This window comes from Bombus bifarius, unplaced genomic scaffold, assembly GCF_011952205.1.
Source record: "Bombus bifarius isolate JDL3187 unplaced genomic scaffold, Bbif_JDL3187 scf7180000008169, whole genome shotgun sequence".
In the NCBI taxonomy this organism is placed as follows: Eukaryota; Metazoa; Arthropoda; class Insecta; order Hymenoptera; family Apidae; genus Bombus; species Bombus bifarius.
This window is the reverse complement of record NW_022884490.1, coordinates 565,925-587,327: the sequence shown is the minus strand read 5'-3', so window position 1 is coordinate 587,327 and position 21,403 is coordinate 565,925. Positions and strand designations below refer to the sequence as shown.

The following is a 21,403-nucleotide window of genomic DNA, read 5'->3' as shown; positions in this document are numbered from 1 at the left end:
AATAATGAAGTTTCAATAATCACAAACTCACACATTCTTTGATTTGAAAACGTTCTGCATAAAATAAAAGAGGCATTAAAAATTCACAAAGTATGGAATCGAATTATTATTTAAGTGCATATTTATGCTGATTATATATAGGGAAAAAATGTATCATTTTAAGTTTAAAATTAGCAATTCACATGTTACAGTTGTTACAGAAATCAGAAGTTTATGAAATTATGTTCATTATTATATTTTTATTATAGATATGTTTAATAAAATAATTATGTTTTTCAAGTTTCTAGACACCATTTTAGAATGTATAATGATCACGATATAAATTCTATACGTTAATTTATACCTATATGTTGAAAAATTACTTTTAATTAGTTTGATTTTTCAGTGTTGTTAATTGTTCCATGTACTCAAGATATAATCTTTGCCAGCGAAGATGTCCTCCAATAACAGATAATACATCTTCCAAAAGTTTATGCTTTTTAATCCCCTATATAAAATACAGAAATATGATACTATGCTTGTAACTAATAATAGCATATATAACACATAAAGAAATAGAAACAAATAAATGAAGAATATATACTGAGATAGTACCAAAATTAAAGGATCCCATATGCTCTTAGAAGCTGTTGTGTGGCTTGGACCCAAAAATTCATCTAGAATTAACCTTAGACGTTTCTCTAATCCGTCTGAAAGAATATTATTTTGTGAAATATGATAAATAATTAAAATATAAAAAAGGGCATATACATATTTGTATATATGCTTTTTTATATTTTAATTTTTATAATTTAATATATATACCTTGAGTTAATAAAAATGATACTAAAGCCATGAGCCAATGTATGTATTCTTGAGCACTTCCAAGAGCTTTGGAAGCAAGTAGCTGTTGTTCTAAATATGATACTACACTTGGAGCACTATGAGGTAACCTCGGATTGGGTAAAGTATTTCCAGCTGTTCTAAACAGTCCTTCCTGCAAAGAAGATAATGGACCTCTAGGTGCTCTATTTCCAGATGCACTTGATGCATTAAATGAAGCCCAACGCCATATAGGATCTTGACTGTCACCAATGAGTAGCCATGTACCTAACAAGTTTTTTAAATAAATGTATTGTATGTAATGTACAATAAATAACCTTATTAGTTAATATAATTTATATACCCATTTCTTTATGATATATATATGCTCTAGCGTTCGTGAAAGCTAAATGGGGCATTCCATTATATAAAGTACAGGATAATAAAGAGGTACCAGGTACTGCTAAATGTGCAGCAGATGTAGAAACTATCATTCTACACGAGTATCCTATTTCCCATACACGCACAGCACCACAGCTTGAAATAACCATTACCTAAAAACGTTTATGTGTATTAAACAATAATTATTCTTAAATTAAAAAAAAAAGTAAAAAGGAAATTAAAAAAGGAATTAATACTGCATTTCCAACTGCATGAACTTTTGCAAGTGGTGCAGGCGGTGCTAATGGAGGTGCTGGACGGCATCCTTTTGTAGGATGAAATGTATGGAGGCTACCATCTTCTAACCCAAGTGCTATAACTGTCGGTGATGCTGCAAGCGCTACAGCGCTATATCCCAGATATAAATCCCAAGTAGGTTCAGAATCTGTGCCTTTAAATACTTGTAAATGAGCTAAACCTTGGCTGTTAGTAACAGTTACTGCATAGTGACCAGCTTGTTGAGACAATGAACTGGACGGTTTTAATGGAGGAAATATAACTTGATTTATATTTCTTTCAGATGCAATTTTTGGTTTCTTGTTAAATGGTGTATGATATGATTTTGGAGTCGACTGGTCGCGACGTTTTAAGGTAAGTGTAGAAGCTTGACTGTTTATATTTGTTGAATTTAAAGACGAAGTAACATTAGGCGTTACGACGTCATTTCGTTTCTCAATAACAATGGAACTTTTTACTTGGCTTGTAAATGTTGGAGTTCCTAGTCTATTATTTGACGAATCCCTGAGCGAAAATTATTAATATAAACTAAAGAACATATAGAAATTATAATTTCGTAAAATTACAGTCTAACTCACATTGTATCAGATGGTGGTGGTATAAACATTGGTGTTATTCGCCTTTTACCATCTGATGTTCTTGTTTCAATTTGCTTATTAATTGGACCTTTAGCAGGAGTAGTTGTAGTAGTATTGGGTGGATGTACTAAATTTATATTTGGAGGTGCTGAAGTTGGTTGTGTCGATGGTGTCGATGTTTTTAGATTAAGAAGCTCGGGTGCTTCCATTACAGTACAACCTCCTTGAACCAACGGTTTACCATATAATCGTTCATGAAGACTACTCTGTAATGAAATAGAAATAACTATTTATTTATTACTATTTGAAACAATTCATGTAGGCTGCATACTTGTTCAGCAGGATCTAATGGTTGACCTAATTCCTGCTGTGTGAATTCAATAAGTACAACAGATCCATCCCAAGAACAAGCAGCTAATCGAAGACCACATGGTGACCAACTAGCATCTAAGACTGAATGTGTAAATAATTCATGTATTACTACTAAAGGTCTTTTTAAGGACGTCAACCAGACGGATAAAGAACGATCGCGTGATCCTATAGCAACACAGCAATACTGTTTAGAGGAACCTGGTTGCTTTTTTTGTAAAATGTTACCATTAAATCTCTGCAACATGTGGAAAGTTAATAAATTAATTACTTAATAAGTAATTTGACACATGTAAATCATGAAATTTATATCTTGTGCTTAATATATACCACGCAAGTAACAGCTTTACGATGACCAACAAAGTCTTTATCTTGTGTCCATCCATCTCTTTCAATTATTTGAGCTGTGGGACCTCCACCATTCATTGCATGAGCTGATACTAAATATTGTCCATCTGGACTCCAAGAAAGTCTTAGAACATGTGTTGTTCCACCACATTCATCAAATGGTTCTGATATCAATGCTGCTTCTGTCCAATCTGTCGTACGCCATACTCTTAACGTCTTATCATCAGATTGTGATGCCAAATATTTTCCTACTGGATCCCATGTAATTCCTTTTACAAATCCTGTATGGCCCTTTAATACAGCTACTATAGCTGGAAATTTTGATGCATCCCACACAATTACGCTATTGTCTACTGATGCAGAAGCTAACCATGGACTATGTGGTGCCCATGCAAGATCAAGTACATCAGCTTCATGAGAACGTAATGTAGCTATGCAACGCCATGTTTCAATACTGGATTTTCCACCAAATATTGAACTTCCACCTGACCCACCTGACAATCTCCAAATCATGATCAGTTTATCTACACCACCTGATGCTAGCAAACCATTGTTACTCCATCTTACACAATTGACACAAGCTATAAAAGTATTATATATATTTATTAATATGATATACATATTTATATACATGTAATAACATATGAAAAGGATAAATTAAATTTTAACTTGTTTTCATACCAAGATGATTATCTAATTGACACAACATTTTTGGTATATTTTCATCTAATTCAGCAATTTCACTAATTACTGGCTCCATATTCCATATAACAACCCTTCCAGAATCTCCACCTATAATTAATTTTAAGAATAATATAATAAATATACCATAAAATTATAATTCAATTAAATATACTGTAGGTATAAAGGAAAAACTAACAAATTCAACTATTTCCACAAAACAATATTAGGTATAAATTGAAAATATTAATATTATACCTTGCCCACCAGTAGCAAGCCTTTTTCCATCTGGGTGTATATCCACGGAAAAAATTGGATATCCTGAAAAATAAACATTTTATGTTACATTTCAATTGTAAACATTGCAGAAAATAAATCCAAGTAAAACATTTTGTACAAACCATCGTGCGTAACCCAATTAGGTTTTACTAGTTTCATGTTGTTGTATCTATTAAAACTTTGTCGATTCAATGATTATTATCCATAATTGATTTTAAGCACTGTAACATTCAATTAGAATCTAAATTTTCTAAAATATAACTCTTTATTATGTAGTATAACCTTAAATTAGAATCCAAACACATTTTACTACCGGCAATACATTTTGGCGAATTTCTATGAAAACATGAAAGGTGTATTATCGTAATACATAGAAATGTCGCGTACTTTTTAATAAAAAACGATTTATACACATTGTTTACTTGTATGCAATATACTGTCTTACAACAGGACTACCAATATAAGCATGGTGAATATTATAAAGATTACTCAAAGATTGTATGCTATCTACAAAATATACGTATTTTAAAATCAATTTTCCAAATATCTAAATCTCAGATGATCGATTTTTATTCTATATTTTGGGTTTATTTTTATTTTTATCTTCTTGAATTATTTTGTATACTTTTCGTAAAAATAAAACTAAGATGTGTTTATAATTGTGGGATATACTATTTACAATGTATGCCATAATTACTTTAAAAATTTTTGCAAAACTGAATCCATTAGCAACACACCGAAATGAAGATATATACATATATATATACATATGTACTTTCAAAATTAATTTCTTAACGATAAACTAAATGCATCTTATTTTATGGGAATTCAATAAAAAGCCAAGAAAATGATAAAACTTCATTTTAAAAAAAAATATAAAAATGTATTTCATTGCATACATGTTTGTAAATTCTTACAATTATTTATTTTATGTAACTAATTTTTGATTTGATGTCCGATTGCTTAATTCAAGTAACTTTTTATAACGTTCAACTAAATCACCGATTGAACGTCTGCGATGTTTACTTTGTTCGGTTTTACTGATAGCATCATCGTCATTATTTTTAATCTCTACATCTATTGTGTCACATATATCAATCACATTAGCTTTATTTGGAAGATCATTTACTACATCTTCCATTTCCAACATGTTTTCAGATTTATCTTGTTCGGCGACCAATTTTTTTGGTGTGGCAAATTCTACATTTATGTTACAAAGACTTTTTGTTGAAATGTTTAGACTAAGCTCTGATATATCATGCATTTCTTCAATTATGCAATTTGTAATTGCTGTAGAATTTGCATTTGAAGAACAAGGTATAGATATTATGCTTGAGTTTGCTGCTGCTGTTGCTGCACAAAAAAGAGAAGAGTTTTTAACTTTTTAAAAGATTTAATGTTGGTTACGTACCTGTTATATTATTTCTTTTTATACGAGTCGAAAATAATCGTGAATATTTTTCTGCATGTTTGGAAGACAATACATTTTTTTTAGATAAGACCATATGCGTATCTAAGGACGACTGTTCACTATTTACACTTGTAATTGTGTCTTTAAAATTGATTCGTGATACTAATAAATTTTCTCTTAATTTTGGTCCATGTGATGCTCGATTTTGTTTTAGCCGTTCATACCTCGAAAATAGCGATTTATGTGGAGCTGAAAAGAATTTTCGCATAAATATATTATTCAATAATTTTATAAATAGCTTTAGTCTTACCTTCTACTGGAGTTAATTGCAGTCGTTTCTGAAGATTACTTCCTTCATCACTATAATCAGTATCAATTTTAATGAGAGGCGACGACATGACCACATTCATCATAGGTAATATAACATCATCATCATGGATTTGTATTACATTTTTCTGACATAAAATATCTTGTGTCTCAGATATTATTTTAGTGATATCTGTCAGATATGTTTGAATTATATCGAGCGCTGCTTTTAGATCTGTATAACTAGCTTCTATTTGTAATAAACATTCCGAAAAGTCCTCTAATATATTTAATTTCAATTGGTTTTGCAACTGAGTCAGAAGAAAATTAAATAATAGAATAAAATTATTTAGCATTAATTTATCATCCTTATATAATTGAAATAGAAGACACTGAAATGTGAAATATGTTTAATGTGTTACTCTTCAGTTTATTAATATTTATTAGTAAATGGTAAACAAGTACTTACTTGCATATCTGGAGAAAATAATTCTGAAATTTCCAAATGATTTATTTTTTGTAATGGTTTTGCATTTAATATTTTAATATCACTACTATTATTTGTGATTATATTATTCACTTCATACATGACCTGCTCTACATCTCTTAAAGCTTTATTTTGTATTTGTATTTTGTTTAAGCTTTTACTTATATTCATTTTCCATGCTAGAATTAATAAATAATTAATATTTTGAGAAAGCTAAAACATAAGTATATACATAAATTTAAAAACATGGATTAAATGTATCAACTTTTTATTATTTTATCATTATTTATGTCCCTTAAATATTTCTTAATTGAATCATGTACAGGTGCAGTTTCTGAGAGACTTGCAATTAATAGTTCTTTTTCAAAAATATCTGCTATAATATTATCTAATGTTTCCTTCTCGTTCCTGAAAAATGAGATTTAAATTAAATAAGGAAAATTAGACAACAAATGTATCAATAAAAACAAAAGTAAAAATATTACTTTAAAACAGATTCAACTATATCCTTCATTCTGGATAAATTTTTATGTTGATTCAAAATATTGGAATCAATTCTTGCATTAATTTCTTGTAAAAATTGTTTTGCTAGATTTCCTTTATTTCCTACTTGCGGTGCAAATGCAACATCATAGATAGCTAAACAAGTAAGAACCAGCAATATAATGGAATTTCAATATATTTTATAATAATTGATGAAAAAGATGCGTTAAAAAAATATTTTCTATAGAAAAAATATCTTACTTTCTCGCATAATATATCTTCTTACAACTACTTGGGATAATTTCCACATAATGATTGTAAATTTACTTCCACCTGCATGAATTAAGTGAGATATAAGTATACTTGGAAAACCAATGTCAGGATTTTCTGCAGATATAATTACTAAGTAGTCTTTGACACTGTTACGATACTTTGCTTCAGTCTTTTTGCAAATTACAGGCCATTCAATTAGCTTTTTAAAACGTTCTGAATCATATATTGTTAGTAAGTAATATGAAATATGTAAAAAGCCTACTGTGTTGGGTTTGTCAAACATTCCCTATAAATTGAAACATTATAATAAATTAAAATAACGGAAGTATAGAAAAAGATAATATATTAAAAAATATTTTCTAATAAATGTATTTATTTTCTAATAAAAAAATATACCTCGCGAAAATATTTCTTGAACTCATCACTAGGTTGAATTACTTGAGATAGTAAAAGTACATTTCGATGGAAAGATGCACTTACGGCCATTACATCGATATAAAATTGATAGCTTCGTACAGAATTAGGTAATTAGGTAATATCAATTATAATGACAGAATTATAAAGAACATAATTCAATCGGCAAATATTTAGATCACTTTATAACATAATACAAGATGAAGGAAAATCTTGTTATTAACGGCTGTGTTAGAGCATTTGAATTTTAAAACCACATACTTGCTCCATTACAGAAGCGAAACTGATATAGTAAATAGATGACTGCTCTATACATATGTATGTCTATTTAATTTATGATCTTGGGTTTTAATAAACGGATATTTATAATTGTATCAAATTTGAAACTTTGAAAATTTCTTGTTTGTAGTAAATTTGTATATTTTATGGAAAAGCAAGCTGTTCTGTAATTAAAGTCTCGAAAGTATTTTAAATAAATAAATTGGTATGTATTATTGTATGTATTATTGGTATGTATTATCAGAAAGGAAATTTCCTCTCTAGTATTATTATTGTACATACTAAATAGTATAATATATGAACTTGTAATTTGTAATTAATAACATAAATGCTGTATCATGTAGATCTGATGTTCGATACACTTTTTTGTCTCATTATTGTAACCATAGACAAAATAAAAAGTAGATTTGTCATTTTATGAAATTCAATATTCTGAATTTCCGATCATTACGAGCGGTAAAAGCGATTACAAATAAAGATACTGTTATGCCATCTATGATTTCGAACGATGAGTTAGGGAATTACATACATACAATCGCAATAAGTTATCAATTATAGGTAAAGTTTGCCTCAGTAAATATAAAATGTTGGAATCATAGACGAAATAGGTATAAAATAAACGTGACATCACAGACGAATATACATATCTTATTCGTAGTCAATAACGACATGCAATATGCAATGTTTTTTCGCGTCCCACATTTTGGAGGTTACCTGACCCTCTTACCATTTTCCTGTCACGTACGACGTTATCGATTCAGTATAATTACTAGTTCAAATTAAAACTAAAGTCTTGTATGAAATTATAAATAAAATGTAAAAATAACATATCCTATAATTGCAACGAAGTATAAAATTTTATACTTTTGCAATACTTCAGAAAGCATTACTATACACCTAACTTACTTAATTTACTAATACAATAATAGTTAAATGATTCGTATAATTAGTTTCAATAGGATTACGAAGAACATCAAATTACCTACTTGCTCAAGTACCGAAGTATCGAGTAAGAAGTAAGCAACGCTGCAAATCCTCGAATGGACTTCATAAGCTTCGTAATGACAATTCCTGCAACTCGACGTAATTGGCGAACGATCATCGAGTAGTCACAAAGGCCATAGGTGTTTTCAGAGCAACTTACGAATATAAAGGGTTATCGAGTGCACGTTGATCCGCGTGCATTCAGAAAACGCGCGAGCGAGTACGTCACGCAATAGTTCGAAGGAACGGAATGATCGCGATCTGATAATCCGCGAGAATAATTTGTTCTATGTGATAAGCGAGAGAGGCAAGGGAGAAGAGATTTTTATTTTTAGTTCCAAGTCAGATAAGCGCACTATTGTATAGAATGAGCTCACAATGGGCTTAACATAGGTATCTATCTTATGGTCAATTCTAACTAAAACACACGATGTTCCTGCGATATCTTACGGTGTCCCACGTCACTCTTCTTAACTTAAATGTTATAAATTAATGGCAGAATGTTATAGATTAATCGTAGATTTTTCGCAATTCTTTTACGAGAGTTCTAATTCTTTCTTCCCTAATACCCTCCTTTCCACTTTGATAATTTCGTTTACATGTTTTACGCGATCCACAAGAGAGACCATTAAATGAGAGAAACTCACGTTAAATAATTCTAGGATAGAACAACTTAACAAATCGTGGCAAGCATTTTGCTTCACCGTTTCATTGATTGACAATGATCGTATTGTGGTCACGATACCCATCGAATGGGATTATCAGCGTGAAATGCCTGCGAACAAAATCTGTCTTAATAACGTATGATACGCCAAAGAATACCGTGGCTATCGAGCAACGATTCGTCTCAATCGTGTCACAGGATCATCGTAGTTGATTTATGCTCTTGAGATCCAGCATACAGTTCAAAACCGTCCCTTCTTCCCTTCGTGTGTCACCCACCCTCTCATTTTAACCGAATGCACCCCATGGCGCTGACATATCTCGCGTATGGCTCAATATCCATAGTATTCGTAATCAAATGCACGAAATCTCGTCACGGTGTTATGCATACGAGAAATCTATATGATAGATATCGCTGGATCGTAAATAAAACGCCAATGCAGGAGATACAATGGAGAAAAACGATCTGTGGATGAGTCGTTAATAAGAAACAATTCGCAGCTGTTTTTGAACGTTTACAATCCGAAGCTAGATTCGCTTTATAGGTAGATGGTTCTGTACTTTGTTTCTAATTGAGCCGATGACCTCGTTCTCACATCATGTGGAACGTGGATACGCAGCATCGAACGAACTGTTATCTCTAGATACGTTCCATGCGTATATTGACAAAGGACGAATAAAAACTCTGTCAAGATTGCGACGCTTACAAAGTATCGTTCTTAGTATAAAAATCTAACCGACTATGTAGATCATCGTCTGTGATCCGCGATGTTCTAATGAACCAGTAGATCGTCAAATACATCGCGCTCCTCGAGGCAGCCGTCTATGTTTGGAGATCTCGCAAGCGATCTCGTGATGGCCAAAAAATGCGTGGGTGCGGGTGATCGTCCTCGTGGTACATTGTCAACTGTTGGTTGACAGGGCACAGGATGCGCCTTTTCCGTTCGGAAAGAGTTTCGCTGGCCACTCCCATCCCATAGAATTACGTTCAATCGTCCATCGATCGAACGTGACCGTATCGTCAGCTATACTTATCGATTGACCCTCGCCGCGTATCTTTCCGCGCGACGTTTCGCTCGAAAAATGATAGAGGCTCCGGTTCCGTCTTCTCCCATCGATTTGCCCGTCAAATAATTCTTCTGCACGCTGCGGGCCTCGCGATTACGACTCTTTCGCCGTTCAGCTCGCGTCCGCTTCGCATCGATTGACGCAACGTTACCAAAACGCGATTTACGACGAATAATTTGCCCGGTAATTCGATTTCGTGTTGCACGCGCGCATCGCTGTCGACGACGATGATATCGGAATGATAGAAAATTGATAATATCCATACGAATCTCTGCGTTACGCTATGGGAAATCGACGCGCGTTCCACGCTTTCCGCATGATGGCATATACGCGGTAAACGACTGAATCGGTGATGCAAACGAAAGATCGACTCACAATGCAATTTCTTTGTTTGTCCGTGCGACTACTTAATCGTTGCAATTATTCACAACGTCGCTTACATCTTTCTTCCACGGTAGGGGACGACTTACTTGGTCCATTTACACGTCGAGATAGCGTGCGGATCCATCGAAGGAACGTACCTTCGATTTCACCGGCAACGACGCGCCCAGCTCACAGAAAAAAAATTCCTAATGTGCCCATTTACGTGACGCAACATCCGGCCCGTTCGTGTTTCAGTCACATCGTGCATCGTCTTCATTGTAATCGTCGTTGAGTCTATATACGATTTTTCTATACGAAAATTCCGCCCTTTGTGCAGTCTGGTGTATCGATTCTTTTTTCTCTCGTGCGAACGAAGAGAAAACGAACGGCTCCTGCGTTGCGTTCAATGCATCGTCGAGAGAGCGCAAATATTTTGTGAATTCCCGGGTATACGTCGACGAGTGCCATTCAGCTGGATTCATCGACGATATTTGTAGCAAACTCCGAGTCGCAAAGCTTTTTAATACACGTGTTCGTTTTCACGCACTGTGCACCGTGCTTCGATTGTAAGGGTGAGCCAGAGAGTTGCATTGTCAGCAGACTCGTCCTTTATGTCCATACACGTGCATCGACTCGTCGTCTTCCACCTCTTCGATTTCCTCGGGTTTCTCTCGGTTACCTGCATCGTTCAAAGGTTTAAACCTTCAGGAAACGATTCTTTGTCACCAGCGGGGATTTATTGGTGCAGCTAAAAACCTAGGAACCGCATGAGCAGGGGTCGGGGGACAGAAATCCGAGCCCCGTCTGTAAAATCACGTTACAGAGAAATTGTGTCGGTGGGTGGACTGCGTTTTTGCGGTTGCCAGAATCCTCCCATGCCTGCTTTTTACCGCGAACCTCGCTGTCGACTCATCGGCACCACTTTCACGGTTAGTTCCAACCTTCTGGACCCACGAGCAACGAAAACAGGGCCGTGAATATTTTCCAGAGGCAACTTTCCCAATAATCTCGTCTTGTTCTCGTTGTTTCGGAGAGGTAACCGCGATAAGAGTCATCTTCACGATTGCGGGGATCGTGCTTCGTCGGCGAAGGAAGAGAATCCCGGGTTCGCATTTAAGCGACTCAATTGATGCGAATAATTACGAAGCCCTCAAAAAGAGCATTCGCGATAGTACCCAGTTACCGCGTCTAATTATGTAAATCGCGATCGAGTCGTAAATTAATTAGCCTCGCTGACTAATTGAAGGTAGCCGGACTGGCTTGATCGATCGCGAGTCAGCAACCTCGCCGGAGAATTGCATCCGCGTCGGGTCCCGGCTCACGGAATTCTTCGTCGTCACGGATCGATCCATCCTATCAACTTGCTCGGGTGGATCGTAGCGTTTTTCACGGTTCGACCGTAACACGGAAACGTCTGTGTCGCGAGTCGAACATTGGAAAGTGGCGCGAAGCATGATTCATGAAAGGAATGATGAAACAGAACGTTTCGTAATTGAGTTTGAACGATAGTTGATTCGGTAGGAGGTTTCGAGAAGGTCAAAAACAAAACTTCCAAGATTTACCAACGATCTTATCGTTATCTAGCGAGATAATCGATGATAAGACAATCGACTTCGTTTGTCAAGCACTTCTTTTTAGAAGACTTTTGCTAACTATGAAATTCAGATTTATTAGCTTGATAAGAGTAACGTTTTTCCGCTAAGAAAAAAAAAGTGATTCGGATGGAATAGAAGAAAGTTTGCAGCAACTTCAGCGGTAAGTTCTGTAATCTTAAACTCGTGTAAAAAGATCGCGCGATTATTCCGATCATTCGTGACAGTCAAGATCAATCAGGTTCCGATATTTTTATTACATTATTATTTTTATTACGTTCTCTTAACATCGGATATAGCTGATTTACAGCAAATTATTTCTTCCTTTAAGCGATCGAGTACCAATCGAGTAGCATTTGCAAGAGAAAATTTTAGTATAATAACGTTCTTCAAACATATTAATAATTAACGATTCTATTAAATTGATTAATTACCAAAATTACCATTATACACTTACATAGGCGCGAAACTAAATTCAATTTTCTCTTCAATTTTCGTATCTCGAACGAAGGGGGAATAGAAAACGACGAGGTAAGGAAATCTGGTGAAAGACAGAGGAAGAGAAGAATCAACGAGGAAGTGGCAATCCGAACAGTGTCTTTTAAGTTCTCGCTATTGGATCGTGGTAGGCGTCGCGAGTATATACCGCAGGCACCGTAATCACTGTTATTTCATCGTGAACGGTAATGCTCTGGCTTAAAGCCGCCCTACTTATACGTATTACCCGGGCAAAAGCAACGCGGACCGCGTCCCCGGGCAATCATCGTTCTCCAGCGTCATTACGAAATTGCTTTGGCAAATGAAATGCGCGGTTATGCGCGAGTACGAACGATCCTCTTAAATTGAGATTTATTGGAAAATCGAGCGTACCGATTTCCGGTGTGTCCATAAACAGGCCCAAGAGTGGACGGAGCCTTCTTTTGCATCGGGTTACGAAGTCGCGATTACGCGTCCGATGATTCCGACGATTTAAACGCGACCAGCAAGAAATCTCCATCGCGAAATTGCTTCCATTTTTCCACGCTACCTCCTACTATTTGCCTTCCCGTAGTTACGATCTGGCGAGGCGATCAAACGCGTTTCGATCGTTGAAATAAGCGGTCGAAGCGACGGAAGACTTCGAAAGACGTCGAGAGAGGATTTCATTTGAAGAGGAACGAAAGAAGTTGTAACGACTTTCGAGAAACGTCTTTCTCGACGAATTTCATTAAACTCGGTGAAAAAACGACGAATGAAATGAAAGTTCTTGTGCAGATCTGTATGCGCTTGCATGCGCTCGGACAAACATTTGCCGAGTAAACCGATGAATTCCATTTTCACGAGATTTCACTGTTTTAGTTCCAGAATAGACGTCATTTTTCAGGAACCGTCGATTAACTTCGACGGAACTCGTTGACCCAACTTCCGCGGCCTCGATTCCAAGTTTTCCTATGTCGTTCGAACAGTTGACGCGTATTACGCGAGACGAATCGAAACTCGCTACGATGGCGTCGAATCGCCAGTACAACTCTGAAGCTTAGAGACGCGGAGTTAAGCTCGCGGGATCGTCGATGAAGTTTCAGTTTCGTGCCTGTGTAAGCCTCTCGGTAATCCATACCGTTTTCTTCAATAAGTGTCTCTTTCGAAGGGCTCGTATCGACGATAACGTACTATTGCGGTTGCCCGGATGGTTTCGATATCTGGTTACGTAGCGGAATCTTGGTTGCATTCGCAGCGGATGCAGCCGGTAGCCAGCGGAGCAGGGTATATTGATTTGCCCGGATGCCGGGCCTGGCGCGACGTTCAACGCGCTTCGAGAGGATAATGGCGAGAAGCATTTGCCGAAGCGGACTTTTCCTAACGAGTACAACTTGCCACGATAAACGCGAGTCACGTGCGTAAACATCAGCCGTCTGTCGCTTTTTAACTCGACGATGGAAATCGCGGGTAACCGAAGAACCATTGGCGGCGATTGCTTTTCTTGCGATCGATCGGATCAATGGCTACCGACCATTACGCGCTACTTACGAGATTAATATCGCGATACCGTGCAATGAGAAATTTACCAGCGCGGAGTATGCTACGATACGAGGTTTTCAAGTAAAAAGAACAGAAGCATAAATTGCTGGTGAATTTTTGTGAAAGCCATCCATCGATGGTCATATCGGTCATGGTTTTTGGGGAACGAAGATAACACAGTTGTAACAGCCGCACTATCTAAATAGCGTGCCCTGCTAATTCGTTAATGGGACATCCTGGCTGACACGCACTTTAATCAGTTTTCAGCACACCGATAACAGGCTATTATTAAGTGGCCTTCGGGAGAATGGTCACCGTGTGGTTCGTCGTACGAGTTTATCGCGGCGGATCGCGAAGGATCGCTTTACTACGCCATGTAAAAGAAAAGAAAAAAAAAAAAGAAAAAAGAAAAATTCCCTCGCAACTTAGAATCTTCGCTTCCAAAAAGCTGACAAGTAAAGACTGCCAAAAAAAAAAAAAAAAATTGAGAAAAGATGATTAAAAGTAAAAAAGGCGCTCGAGTATAGACCGTTTCGTCGAGATAGCTCGCAATTACGTACGCTAGTGCCGCTTATTACCGGCGTGTAGCAAAATGGTCATCGGAAACTGATACATTAATTGTCGTTTCGGACGTAGTCATGAAACGCAGTTGCAGTGGAAGGAGGTTGGCTTTCCGTAGCCGCAAATTAAGGCATAACGCGACGTAAGGGCGAGGGACTGGGCAAAGGCAAACGATGTTGCCGGTGTTCGTTCAACTTGGTCTGAAAATGAATTTACGAGGCCATAATCGCCAATTGAGATGAGTACTTGTTGCGTGCAATCGGCCCGGCTCAGACCTTGTGCCGAAGCGTTGCACTCTTCTCGTGTTAGGAACTGTGCTACCACGACTACGTACAGCTCGTCGCAAAATTCCGCGAAAATTAGCCGGGACTCGATCGATCGATTCCCACCGCGATATTCGAACCGATACGGTAAGCAATCGATCGATCCAGCGATTTGTTTGCTCGCGTGTTTCAACGCGACCGCGTTATTCGCTTCGTCGTGCCGCGACAAGAAAGCAAACTTGTCGTCGTCGCCTCGACAAAAACCAATTCCAGCGAAACTGTGTGAAAGGAAGGCGACTTGGTGGATCGCGAACGTGGGAGGAGATCGAACGTATTTCGAACTTGCGACACGCTGTACCCGGGCGAATTCAGCGACGATGACGCAAAGACGATTATGCCGAGCGCAACGTCGAACGTCAAGATTAGCGAGCCGTAGTTCGAACCTTAAATGAGAAAGATTTTTCGAGCGTGTCTGTTTTATGTAAACGACCGGTTCGATCGCGACTGGCATATTTTGTTCATCTGCGGATTGTCAATTCGAGCATTCGCACGAACGCAGTTTCGTTTGTCCGACGTTTTTCGACGATGCTTCAAATATCCTTCTGAGTTACCTTCTTTTACGATTCTTTAGAAGGGCGTGGTAACTTCTGAATTTCGTCGACGTGTCGCGGTTTCTTTCTGTTTATCGTAAAGAAGCGCGAATCTCGAACGAATATATGGAGGAAAGGCACGTTAATAACGCAAGCGAGACTCGATGTTCTCGAGAGAATGCGAATATCGAATATCGCGTGTATCCGAGAAACAAATGTTCGGCTGTTTAAGTCGATGAAATATTGAGAAGCGAGAGAGCGCGATGCATACTTTATTACGCTCGAGAGAGAAGGTTCAGCGTTTGTCGGAGGAACGTATTGAAAGACCGCCATTCCACGACTCCCTTGTATTTTTATATTGTTGCAGCTGGTTACAGTTCGATCGGTTGCGAATTTTTTGAACAACGACTACTCGGATTTGCTCTGGGAAACGTAGTTCGTTCGATCTTATCCGTAACAAAGAGACTAGCCGGGACAGACCTCACACGTCGATGCCAACGTTTCATCGAGCTTCACTCTTATCGATGTAATGGCACTTATCGAATTTATAGATACGAAAAATCGCGGAAGAACGCATGGACGAAAAAGGATACATTCGTTCGAAACGCGCATCGAACGGACGCAATTAGCGTGCCTATTTGTCTCCGAATGGGGGGATGTAACGTTATCCCTTTTATCGACGGCTATGCCTCCCAGAATGATCATCGTGTACAAGAAAGCTCTCGAAGGGGCAGATTAAATTCGACAGGAGGTGTTCGACACGATATTTGAATAACAAAGTGTTTGCTCGTCGGCGTTACGTGAAATCATGGAAATTTTACACCGGGGAGAGGTCAACGGAGGGAGAAAATAAAAGTGACGGCAGTGGTAGACGGGGACGCGGACAGGCCAAAGGAGGGATGGGTGAAGGAAGAAAGTTGGTTCGGTGCATTATGACGCCCCGTAAGATGGTCGACTACACGCAGATCCGATCAGATCATACGTGTACCGTGTATTATAATCTCGTGGAAGGGCTGTTAGCCGATAAATTCTTCATCTAGGTGGAACCACTTACAAAAGGGAACACCTTTTCGTGATTGCATGCTTACGGCATGTGAAATAGTGTCCAAATTATAGGTCACGGCGTATAATTCGACGAAGCGTTGAGCAGGGTCGTGCTTCGCCAAAAAGGAAGAAGGACAAAAGGAGAAGAGAGGAGAAGAAAAATAACCGTGGAACATGGGACCCATTTCTTCTTCGTAGATACGTGAGACGCGCTTCCACCTCTTTTCTTTCTCAGCTCGTCTGATCGTCAGTCCTTTCCTTTCTCTCTTTCTGTCGATGTCGCACGATTCTTCCGGACGTTTCGATGACAACCACGAGCGTAATTAACCGATGATTAAAATGGCTCTACGAAAATACCTGAATGAGTAATAGGTACGCGTTTGGCCGTTGATTAATCGTCCTTCCGTCGAATGTATCGATATAACGACACGATGGACTGCGCGAGAACGCTTTTAGCGTAGTCAGTCACTGAAAATGATAATAACTAGCCGACTTCGCTAGTTGACGATCGTAAGTCTCTCTTAATGAGGTTAATGGGAGTCACAACCAGTCAGTTTTTCTTCGGGTTTCACTGGTTCGCTGGTGTAGCGATCGCCAGGCACGGTATAGAAATAGTTGGAACGAACGTTTTTCATGCGCGACGAAAGAAAAGTCGAGTCAAGCTTTGTACATAACTACAAAATTGTTCAGATCTGTTCTTATTCCCGTACAACGCGTTAATCGTAACGTTAACGCGCTAACTCATAGATGTTCGCGTTATCCGGTGAATGACTCTTCTTTTTTTTATTTTTTCATTCATAAAGAGACGAAATCGTACGGAACCGCGTTGTTGGCTCCTATCCAGGGACTTCCTTTTGTTCCGACGAATTATCGCACGGTGCTGCGACTTATCGTTTGAACGCGCGCGCCCTGTGCATGTAAATGTTGACAGAGGCTGGAGCGGGAAGAGAAACAACCCGAAACGGTATGATATAACCAGTTAAGAGGCCATTGGGCCAACGTTCAAGCCGCAACTCCGACTTCACTGCACGAAGCAATAACTGCTCGTTGTACGCGCGTCTTGCATTCACTTTATCGCTTCGTTCACCCTTAACTAACTTTACCCTTCTTTTATTTTACGCTTGCACGAGTCGCCATCTGGCTCGTCCTGCGAAACGTTTCATTAGCTTCTTTGTAGAACTCGAACGATCGTTTAATTACTATTAATCATCGTCAATACCCGACATTCATTCGTTGGTGCACCGCAATGCCAACGGTTGAAAACAACCGGCGCTAAAAATAGAAAAGAAGTGTACCTATCGAGGTATGTTTTAGCCGTTCTAAACTTTACTGTCTGACTAATTTATTAATTATTCGTTTGAACACGCGTCGAAGGTCAGTGTGACGCTATCAATTGTCTCTCGGCCGAGTTATAAGTTATAAATAGTAACTTCGGTACTAAAAAAAAAAAGAAAAAAGAAAAAAAGAAGAAGAAAAAGTAATACAGTGATACCGAAGGTTCCACGAAGGAACGTCGATACGATGAAATTCTATGGATTTCTAATACGCTGGAAATCCGAGAATGAAGAGTTTTACGCGGTTAGTCGTCGATATGAAAACGTAATACGATATACGCGAATTATATACGACCGGTAGAGAGCGTTATATAGCCAATAAGAAACAGTACTCGGAACTCGCGGTAATACGTCTGAAAGCGAAGGGACGAACCGATGGCGCGAAATTGCACGGCGCGAGTTCCATCGACGATGTCCAACGCGTGTGTTATTCTCCGAATGAATCTCGGCGAGTAATAAAATGACTCGGGGCTAGCGGCGACCGAGCGAACGCGCTGATTACTTAGCGCGGACTGTTGTTCACGTTGACATCCGTAATCGGTGGGCTCACGCGGTGGTCGAAATAATAAACGGAAAAGCGTACACGAGCGATCCATTAGTCACGCTACTATTACAACGTTCGGTGGATTTCTCGTATGAAGGACGCACGGTAGAAATATCGCGGTCACGATTCAACCTTCCTCGGTAATTCAAACCGCGATTTAGGCAATTAGATGTTGCGCGCGATTTTAATTGACCGACGATGAAACGAGAAACGATCGGCCTGACTCGGCGTCACGAGTTTAATTCCATTTAGACGCATCGTTCCGGTGAATCGTCGAGAATAGAACTGTTGTAATAAATTTCTCCAAGGTTTAGAACATTCCAACGTGAGGCAAGACCGCGAAACAACGCGTCGCATAAATTAATTAGACCCATTTTATTACGGTCGTGAGGTGACGCGATCGTAAACTCTGATACGCGTTATTGCGAACGAACGAACGAATAGAAATGCTTCGTTAGATTTTTATGCCCTTCTGCGATTCACTGAGAAACTAGACAAGACTTTGGACAACGCTTATTCAAACGTTTTTACGCGAATCACGCATATTTTAAACGACTGATGGTGGTACGATTCGTTCAGCTACGAGAATCTAACACCGTTGGTGATCTTCATTTTCGTAATTGGCTCTTTCTCCCTAGTTTCCGTCGAGCTGCCAGACACGCGCCAAGCGCGTTTTCCTATCGTTGAATTTGGCCTAACCCTGAACGCAACGAGACCATATGTTTGTCTTTGTTGTTCTTAAAAGGAAAACAAAGAAAGACATATGTTCATAGGAAGATCGAGCGATAAACGTCGCTCGTGTGCGTTCGAGATAAAAGTGCAATTATATCGTATGTATTTCGAGCGTATGCGGCATATTTAAATCGAGAAGCGACGAGAAAATAAATAACCGTGCCGAAAGCGTTCCTTGAATCGTCATTGAACGCGTATTTACTTAGAAACGTTGAGTTCGGTGGTAGGCTGCATCGAACATGCATCGTGTCGTACCGAAATTATTTAAACCTGCCACTGCGAATATCAACCGGCGCTGTTTGTCGAAATTAATGAATTATACGTGGGGTAGCAGTATATTTTAATAAATACATATTTAACGTGGGCAAACAACGACCAGGATGATTGCTGGCCGAGCATATTCTGTCTATCCGGATCTTCGTATTCGGTCGATCGAAAGTTAATTAATCCGCTATTTGTTCGATTTACACGATACAACGCGGCCCGATACAGATTCCCGACATGGATGTAACAACGTAGAAAGATACGCTTTTCCTGGGCTGTGTAACGACGCATCGCCTCCGCGAACGATCCCACTGGCGCCAGACTAATATCCCATGCGCATCGCAAGAACGCGAGTTCGTCTTCAGCGGCGAACGGATGTGTCGAAAGTGTTCGAACAGAACGTTTACGCATATCTTAACGCTGAGATTTGCTGGCGTACAGTTGAAAAACGAAGCGCTCGGGTGGCTATTCTACGGTTTTATTTACCGGTTACGCAAGTTCCCTCGCGCGCTTTTATCGCGTGCCATGGTTATCGCGATGCAAGTACGTTTTGGACTAACGGAGGACTCGCAAAGATCGTTGGTTTCACTTCGAACAGGATTCTCTCGGAATTAGTTTTCAACATTACGCAGGTACAGCAGCACTTCGATAATTGGTCACGATCAGTTGACAAAGTAAACTCGCTAAATTTCATTCACTAGTTGCGTCACTTTCTTTTTGCGAGTCGCAGCAGTGAATATCGTACCTCCGATCCTATCGTGGTGAAAAAGCTACTTAAGAAATGTGCAATTCAAAGAGAAAAAAGAAAAAATCTTGAGTGCCACAGATCCTTGTCACTTGACGCGAAAAAACGGTAATGTAATATAAAAGCTTTTCCGAGAGGAGACGATCGAAGGCCTTGTTCGTTGATAGCACGATCGAAACACAGCTTTTTTTTCAGTCTCGACACCATTCCGGAACGTCGAGTCGATTCGTTATGGTATTTAGTGGCGCGATTCGCTTGGTCGGTGGGCGAAATGTCGCGATCGATTCGCGATGCGCGGCGTGCGGGATGCGACGAGCAAAAATGAAAAGCGGAAACGGGAAAAGGTAGAGTCGCGCGTGGCTTCGGGGCGTCACGCTGTCGACGGTGCAATATTCGCGGCATCACGCCCGTAGCACCGTTACCCAGCTATCGATAACCGAAGAAAAACCGCTAGCGTAATCTCACCGGCTAAATTTTACGGGTATTTGTACCACGCTCGCGGTTCGTTGGAACAACTTACAGCCGTAGAAACTGTCAGAATCGTGTCAGTTATTTCGAGACGTTTATTTCACATGTACCTACTGTTTCTATTGTTGCTTCATCGCAGCGAATTCTTCATACGTACGAATGCTTGTGCCACGCGAAAGCGAGAGAGTTCGTTTATCGTCGAATTGCCACTCATAAAAGGAAATGTTCTACCTCCATTTTCGCGTACGCGTAGTTTGTAAAGGGTCGTTTTGCACCTACGTGCGAACAAACAAGCCTAAGAGACAGACGGTATCGAATAAAACTGCAAGATCCGAGTGCTAAGAGCATCCCTGCTACTTTGAAATCTGCCATTATTAACGTTCAACCTTCGATACCATTTACACGGCGCAATTTAAATGTCGCACTTACTCGTAAATGACGTGACAAATACACCGTGTTTCGATCAAGCTTGCGCGACGAAGTCGGTCGAGACAGGTAAAATATTTACTCTCGTGAATCGGAGATTGAAGAAAGGGAAGGACAAAAATCGAGCGTGCGAGGTGTCCCGAAAAAGGAGGGCACTCGTGACCGTGGCCGATGGAACTCTTCCTTTTTCGATCCGTTTCTCGGGGATGCGTCCCCGTGCACCGGCTGGTGCATGTGCATCGTGACAGGCCGTGCGTAAACACGTGCGTGGCGGCGCGCGTGTGCGTGCACACAGGCGCCGAGGGATGCGTCGACGGACCTCCGCCTCCTTCCTCCTCAGATCCACCACCACCCTGCGGACCTATATATTTCCCGGA

General features: G+C 39.1%; 2 protein-coding genes across 5 annotated transcripts; both read right to left on the bottom strand.

Annotated features, from left to right (window-relative positions):
- Nucleotides 1-221: 221 nt before the first annotated feature.
- Nucleotides 222-4,166, bottom strand: LOC117209298 (protein HIRA homolog). Of its 3 annotated transcripts, XM_033451133.1 has the most exons (12): nt 4,017-4,166; nt 3,857-3,955; nt 3,714-3,776; nt 3,456-3,566; nt 2,757-3,355; nt 2,389-2,664; nt 2,058-2,323; nt 1,440-1,983; nt 1,166-1,355; nt 805-1,089; nt 595-689; nt 222-487 (listed from the first exon to the last, which is right to left on the bottom strand). In XM_033451133.1, the coding sequence occupies exons 2-12, from the start codon at nt 3,891-3,893 to the stop codon at nt 365-367; spliced, it is 2,589 nt and encodes an 862-aa protein (XP_033307024.1). In that variant the 5' UTR covers nt 3,894-3,955; nt 4,017-4,166; the 3' UTR covers nt 222-364. The 3 variants fall into 3 exon arrangements, with proteins under 3 accessions (XP_033307024.1, XP_033307025.1, XP_033307023.1); XM_033451134.1 differs by having other exon boundaries at nt 584-689; nt 3,857-4,166; XM_033451132.1 differs by having other exon boundaries at nt 3,857-4,166.
- Nucleotides 4,167-4,638: 472 nt separating this feature from the next.
- Nucleotides 4,639-7,398, bottom strand: LOC117209304. 2 transcript variants are annotated; one of them, XM_033451148.1, is made up of 8 exons: nt 7,091-7,398; nt 6,683-6,980; nt 6,424-6,577; nt 6,204-6,346; nt 5,921-6,117; nt 5,456-5,843; nt 5,146-5,394; nt 4,639-5,087 (listed from the first exon to the last, which is right to left on the bottom strand). In XM_033451148.1, exons 1-8 carry the CDS (start codon nt 7,178-7,180, stop codon nt 4,663-4,665), a joined length of 1,944 nt encoding a protein of 647 aa, XP_033307039.1. In that variant the 5' UTR covers nt 7,181-7,398; the 3' UTR covers nt 4,639-4,662. The 2 variants fall into 2 exon arrangements, with proteins under 2 accessions (XP_033307039.1, XP_033307040.1); XM_033451149.1 differs by lacking the exon at nt 7,091-7,398 and having other exon boundaries at nt 6,683-6,754; nt 6,825-6,941.
- Nucleotides 7,399-21,403: the final 14,005 nt, after the last annotated feature.